Raw genomic sequence first — 7,413 nt, 5'->3', positions numbered from 1 at the left:
ATATATATATAAATATATTGCAAATTTGCACTTCAAAATAACAGTTCAATAAAAAAACAAACAAATAACAAATCTAAACGTTCACAAAAAGTAGTCTTTGATAATGTCTAAATATATAATCAAATACATAACCTATTAAAATGTCTGAAAAAAATTTGCTCTATTGTTAACTTGCTGCAAAAATAGTATAACGTGTTTTTAAAAATGTTTTTATTTTATATAGAAATTAATTGTGCATATCTTAGAGGTGAATATTACTAGTATTTTTAGTTTAGTATTATGAAATCTGCTTTAAATACAAAATATTACAGAAAAAATATTGACCTAAAATATCGTAGATTTCAGTACATTCATAGATTTACATACAATTCTATGCTATTATAGTTTTTATGAATACTCTGAATTTCATTTTATTTTATAATTTCTGTTTTTAATTTAATTTTAGTTAGTTTTAGTAATTATGTTGTGTGTTTTTGTCTTTTTTATTTGTTCTATTAATATCTATATAGTCTCTATTAAATTTTAGTTTCTACTTTTGAACTAACTTGAACCAAACTAAAATGGGAAATGTTACCTTGGCTACTAGCTGAAAAAAAAAACACAGTGATAAAAATATTGACACTTCAGTGTCACTGTCACAGAGTCATCACAGAGCAAAACCACCTGCCCGTGTCAACACAACATCAACACTTAAATTACCTTTGTTTACCGGTGTTAAACTTGGTGACTTTTGTCACACTGGCTATGTGAACAAATAAATCATGAACAATTTAAAAAGGCGAAAGGGTCTTAAAAACAAAGTCACACTTGTGTTTCTAGCGGTCAAACATGACTGCCAACAGGAAATGAACGGGAAATACGAAAAATGCACCATTTTTTTATACTAACAAATCAGCAACAAAACTTTACTTTATTTTTATGCATTTTTTTTTTTTCAAATGAGGATGTCCCTAAAAGGAGGTTTTGGGATATTTTGTCAGATCAGTGATAAAAATATTGAAGGTTTCAGTTTTAGTTAACAATAATAACCCTGATTCATTTCATTAAAAAAAAAGAGGAAAACAAAGTCAGTTTTAATGATCAGGGTCACAAGTGTAAGCCCAAAGTTAAAGGGTTAGTTCACCCAAAAATGAAAATTCTGTCACTACTTACTCACCCTCATGTCGTTCCAAACCCGTAATAATTCAGCTTCTCACAGCTGCTATTTTCAAGCTTGAAATTTACTGAAGGTCAGCCTCTATTGGATCATTTATAAAAACATCACAAATACTGACGATCACAAACCAGCAGCAGACGTTCTTTAAGAACGAGATAAAGGATTTACAGTGATGGAGCTGCAGATCCTACGCTCTCACAGCGACAGAGAGATACGTGTTATGTTAGATTTCATCGTATTAATCTCTGAGACGTTTCCCAGACAGATTAAACCGATCCTGAAGAGCATCTCACAGACAGACGGGAATCTCCTCTGAAACTCCCTTCGAGTTTGCAGACGCTGCTCAGTGAGGACGCAGAGAGCTTCATAAAGCACGCGGTGGGAAACGTGTTTACTGTGAAGGACAGAGTCGAGGGGTTTCCAGATTATATCAAGAGCTGGATTCCTGCAGAAGTTCCCACGATCCTCTGGCACCGCGGTAAATAAGCTCTGAGCTTCACAACACCATGTTTGATTAAACCGGTCTCATTTTTCCCATCAGAACCACTTCCAGTCAGGTTTGAATTCAGTACATTTAGGGTGAATCTCATGAACACATGTTCAGGTTATATTACACCTCAAAACACCAAAAAAGAAAAAATCATATGAGCACCAATAAGATGTTTTTGTTCTAGGGTTTCTTCTCTTTTTGAGTATGCCTGTAATTCTTATTCTCAATAGTGATTCTCATTACTTTAATAATAATAATATAATTATATATAGATTTTTTTAACTTGAGCAAATAAAGGCAGCAAAACTACCATGAAATTAAATTATATTACAAACAATTTAAATTATATACACACACACACACAATTAAATAATTACTATAAAAATAAATTATAATTTATTAATAATAATATCTGATTATAGTAATGAGAATAAGATTTTTCATTTATATATATATATATATTTGTATAGAAAATACATTTATAATATTTTAAGCAAAATATATTGTTGAGCCCGTTTTTGTTTGTTTGTTTTTTCTGTTTTCACACAGCTTACTGTTGCAGCCGTTAAAATAGTTCAGTTTTGTTTTTAATGGCAAGTTTGTATATTTGTTTCTTTATTAGGGTAATTTACAACTTAACTTAAACGAACTGTAATGTAACTGTAAGGTTGTAATGAACAGCCTTAAACGAGCAGTAAACACAAGCGTGTATGATGTAATAAACAGTAATGTCTAACCTCCACACCATCAGCCACGTGATCCGGCTTTACTGGAACATCTTCAGGTTCGGCTTTAACCTCCTCTGACACCTACAAACACAACAGATAAACATCAGAGAAAGGGCTTAGTTAAACTAGTTAATTGTGTCAGCGGTTGGTGGAGTGAAATGTCTCTCATAAAGCACAAAATGAGTGATCATGCAGAATAATCATCAGTGCCATGATGTGAAGCACACAAGATGACTGAACTAGGGATGTTCATTTTAACCGTTTAACCGTTTAACCGACGGTAAGAATTTTAACCGATTAATACAATCAGTTAAACGTTTTAAAAAGTAATTAAATTATTTATTTTTTCAGTAATTTATCAAAATTTAATTCAATTCTAATTTAAAATAATCTTGTCGGTTAACGGTTAACAAGCGGTTAACGAGAGTCGTTTAAGAAAAATAACCAAAATGAACATCCCTAGCTTCAACAAAACAATAAAACTATAATAACTAAAAACTATCATTCTCACACACACAAACTCAAGAGAAGTAATCTGCTTAGGAACCTAACAAACGCTTCAAATACAACCGTCAGGAGATTGTTTTATTGGGTTAAACCACTTCATTATGAACCAAAACAAGCTTAACACAAGCAGGCTGACCAGTCGAGTTAGTCTTCAAAACACGCTGTAGATAAAGAGCTAAGATACTCAAGTGAACTAAACAAATCTGATAATATTTACTCACCCTCATGTCATTTTAAAACCATCTTTTCCTGCTCTTTTCAATTTGACAGACTCCAAAAAGGACAGAAATCAGCATCACATTATCATAACACAATCTGCTGGAACTGTTATCATACAGTGCTTTCGTATTGAAAAGAGCAGAATGAAGATCCTTCAACAATTTCCATTTGTGTTCCACAGAAAGAAACATCTTCATGAAGGCGAGTAAATGACGACATAATTTATTTCTTGGTTAACGATCACTTTGACCCCCGTGGTGGTCAAAAATGACAGATTTATTTATTTTTTCATTGAAATGAATGTACTATATTTTACTTTGATAATGTTTTTTTATGTAATATATATATTTTTTTTTTAGAGGATTTTATGGTACTAAATTATATTTATGGAATAGTTACGATCCATTTATTAGCTGTTAACCAATTTTGGAGAATAGACCTAAAAATGAAATTTCCAACTTACATAGTTGTAAATCTGGAAAGCTTTGGCGTGCAGACTTAAGTTTTTTGTAAAGAAGAAATGAAAAAAGAGAAACAAAAAAAAAAAAGTTATAAAAGTTTGAGTTATTATCATGAGAAATGATCACAAAAATACTATTTTAAAATTTGATATGAAATATATATTTTCCAAAACATGTTTCGCACTTTAACTGCAAGAAAATCGAAGCAAGTTGTGTTCCAAATTTTAAGTTGATATCGCAAAAAAGCGCAGTACCAAACATTTCCACTCAATGAAATTTGCTTCTATTCATTTTCAATTGAGGTAATTTTTGACCATGAAAAGTACAAGCATGACTATTTTTTTCAGAACCATTTAACCTTTTCAAATCGTGTCCATGTGTTTTTTTTATGTTCACATAGCAAATGCCAAAACCTTTACCAAGTTTCGAACCATTCTGAAGAGGTAAAAGAAAATAAAAATAAATAAATTTCCGTCAAAAATGACTAAACACCAGAGCCCGTATTCACAAAACATTTTATCTTACCACTAAGAGTTCTCCTAAATAGCAGTAAAAGTTTTTAGCAAAGAGTTTTCTCTTAAAACCTATTCACAAAGCTGCTGAGACAAACTTTTACTAAGGAATAGAGAGAAGTCTTAAGCTCAGAGTAAGGGGGCGGGGTTCAAATAAAGATTTTAAAATGCAGGCTAAGTGTCACTAATTAAACAAGTATGTGTTCAGCTAATTGTCAGCCTCTTACATGTGTGTTTCTCATAATTAGTGAATATGCATATAAACAGCCTTTTAATAAACAGAGTAGAATAATCATGGCTGATAGTAAGACATGTAAACGTTAAAGAAAACCAAACAGGGCGCAAGAACAGCTGTTACTTCTTGCCGAGCTGGTTAATGAAAACAAGGACATAATCAAAGGAAAATTTAGAGTTGGGATAACCTCCAAAACCAAAGGTGATACCTTTATAAAAGCTCATTATCGTCAAATATTTCTAAAATGTTTACGTTCCGAGGCAGATTGCCGGCAACAGCTGTTTTAGGAATAGTTTGTGGCTTGGTCTTAGTGACTTAGGAGTTCTTTTCACTACTCCTAACCTTTCACAGATTTAGGAGCTAGTTTTAGCGCTAAAATGCTGTGTGAAAAATCTAAAATTTAGGAGTCCTAAATTTAGGACTGACACGCCCATTATTTTTAAGATTTTCTCCTAAATCGGCGAGTTACGAGCTACTTTTAGCCTTAAGATGTTTTGTGAATACGGGCCCAGAGGGTTAAAGTGCAGCTTTGTCTATTTCTGTTGTTAAATGATCAGAAGTGTCACTCAAATCTCACGTCCAGGCCGGTCTAAAGCACACCTGTGAGTGTACAGGTTTGATCAGAGACGGGTCGTCTGGTCGAGGAGACGAGGACAGTCTCCTGTCCCACTCGTTCACACCCGACGCTTCACAACGCATCTGCAGAAACAACCTCTTCAGCTCACTGACGCTCAGCTGATGCTGCACTAGAGCTGTGGGCGTGTCGGTCTCCTGACCCACCAATCACAGCACAGGGAGGGATCGAATGGGGCGGGGCATAAAAAGATTCCAAACTAATGTCATTGACTTTTCATTGCTCCGTTAATTGTTTAATTCATGCAAGGGCTTGAAACACTCAAAATAAGAACAGAAAGTTAATTGTAACACTGAAACAAGCATTTTCTGTGAAGCTGCTTAAAACTTGAATTTCTGTGAAACTTGGATTGATTAAAAATTGAATCAAGTGGTGTTAGAGTCACTGCAGTTGTACTTTACAATAACAGAGTTATTAAACGGCACATACGCTGATCATATGAGTAATTAAACCCAAACACATGCCACCTCATGCTTCACAAACCTCCAACATGAGATTATTGTGCTTGACAAACACATTCTCTCCTTTAATTCGTTTTATGAAACTATACTAGAGAAAGAGAAAAAATTAAAACTGTCAATTTATCCATGGTTTTGAACAAATCGAGTGAGTCAATGAATCAGTGACTCATTCATAAAAACAGTCACTTGTTTAGTTTCTGAATGAATCAGCCATTCGAATGAATCGATTGAGTGAATGATTCAATGACTCAATGTCTATTCAATGCTTTTCTCATTTAACAGAATGACTTCTCAGCCAAAATTCACGTATGATTAATTTGCGATAATTAATCAGCACATCAAGTAATTAATTAATCACATGACAGCCCTAATTAAAACCCTTTCAGCAACCAAATTCACATCAGAGCGGTTTCTGCTACTGCTTACGACACGTTTGACTAATAAAACAAAAGCAAAAACATGGTGATGATGGATGGTTCTTGGCTTCAAACCGGCCTAAGGAGGTTTGCTGGTCTTTGCTGGTTTAGCTGGTTTCTCATCCTAACCAGCTCACTCATACAAGACCATCAAACCACCTTAAACTGGTTTCGGTGTTCTCAAAACACCATAGAGTCTCGATACCTGTGGCCTCATGTCAAAGTTGTCCTCAAAGTCAGACTATAACGAGTTTGGGTGAAAGAGAGGACGTGAGACATGTTATACACTCATTAAAAACACAAGCTATTAAGAATAAAAGTGCACTAAACTACACACCTCAGTCGCCGATGTGTCGTCATCACAAGTGAAGTTGGTTTGATCGCTGTCGGTCTGTTTGACCAAAGAACGTCCCGATAGATTGCAGCAATAAAGGAAAAAATCCCCCGATCAGACTTCACGTTATTCACATCATGATGGACGACAAGTAGATGATTCTTCATGAGGATCATATGAGAATGTGAAGGAGGGTCTGCTGTTCATGATGCAACACAGATGATGAGAACATGAACCTGACGTGATGCGTGAGAAGAGCATGTAGAAGTTTGATCACATGATCCTGACGGTGCTTCTGCATACATTCCTCAACATGCATCAGAGAAGTGAGGATGACATTAACGCTGAACGTTTGTCACGTTCCATCGCTGGAGGTTTGACCGGATGCTTTATACATGACGAAACATGCATCAGATAAGAGCAATGCTCTTGAGGAATGAACCAAGTGTCATCCAGACACGGGTAAACGATGACCTGCCAACTAGTGAAAATGAGTTGCACAAACAACAGGCACTTTGCACAGATAGGTGGCGCTATAGTGTCCCATGACATGTTTAACCCCCTGGGGTCGAAGACCGCACCGGTGAAAGAACTAAAAATACACCGTCAATATCGTTTGAAACTGCAAATACTTTTATTTGTGTATAGTCATAATAACAACAAAACAATGTGCTTTTGTAAAATAAAGAAAATAAACAGGGTGCGCTCTCAGTCCTCACTGTCTCCGCTAATTGCTTTTAGAAACGCGTCACTAAAATGAACTGAAGCTCAGTGAATACTTTACACACAGACAGGAGAAATATATTGAGAAAGCTTGACATGTCTACTTTTAAATTAAAGGGTTAGTTCACCCAAAAATGAAATTAGCCCATAAATATCTCACCCTCAAGTCATCCTAGGTGTATATGACTTTCTTCTTTCAGACGAATCCAGTCGGACTTATATAAAAAATTGTCTTTGATCTTTCAAGCTGTTTAATGCCACTCAGCGGGTGTTGCATGCATCAGTCCAAAAGAAGTTAAATAAAAAGCGCCCATCCATAAAAAAAAAGTGTCTCACACGGCTCCGGGGGGAGAACAAAGGCCTCCTGTACCGAATCGATGCGTTTTTGTAAGAAAAATATCCATATTCAAAACGTAATAATCACTTTAATGTAGCTTGCGCCAACAGTTGTATACAGAAGCAGTTCCGGGAACATGACGTATGAGGTCAGCCCTGCGCATGCGCCGGTGAGTCTCGTGAAAACCAACGTTTGTTAAC

At 35.1% G+C, this 7,413-nt stretch overlaps 1 protein-coding gene across 1 annotated transcript in view; it reads right to left on the bottom strand.

Annotated features, from left to right (window-relative positions):
- Positions 1–7,413, bottom strand: part of LOC107750217 (band 4.1-like protein 3) — a gene marked incomplete at its 5' end in the record, with an annotated part of 25,325 nt that overhangs the window by 11,740 nt on the left and 6,172 nt on the right. The window contains 3 exons of the mRNA XM_016565500.1: positions 2,384–2,455; positions 6,025–6,060; positions 6,157–6,210. Of these exons, the coding sequence (XP_016420986.1) occupies positions 2,384–2,455; positions 6,025–6,060; positions 6,157–6,210 (162 nt within the window). The remainder of the gene's footprint in view (positions 1–2,383; positions 2,456–6,024; positions 6,061–6,156; positions 6,211–7,413) is intronic.

Source organism: Sinocyclocheilus rhinocerous, unplaced genomic scaffold (genome assembly GCF_001515625.1).
Source record: "Sinocyclocheilus rhinocerous isolate Xijiao unplaced genomic scaffold, SAMN03320098_v1.1 scaffold242, whole genome shotgun sequence".
Taxonomy (NCBI): Eukaryota; Metazoa; Chordata; class Actinopteri; order Cypriniformes; family Cyprinidae; genus Sinocyclocheilus; species Sinocyclocheilus rhinocerous.
Note: the sequence above shows the minus strand (reverse complement) of the source record. Positions and strands in the feature narration are given on the sequence as shown.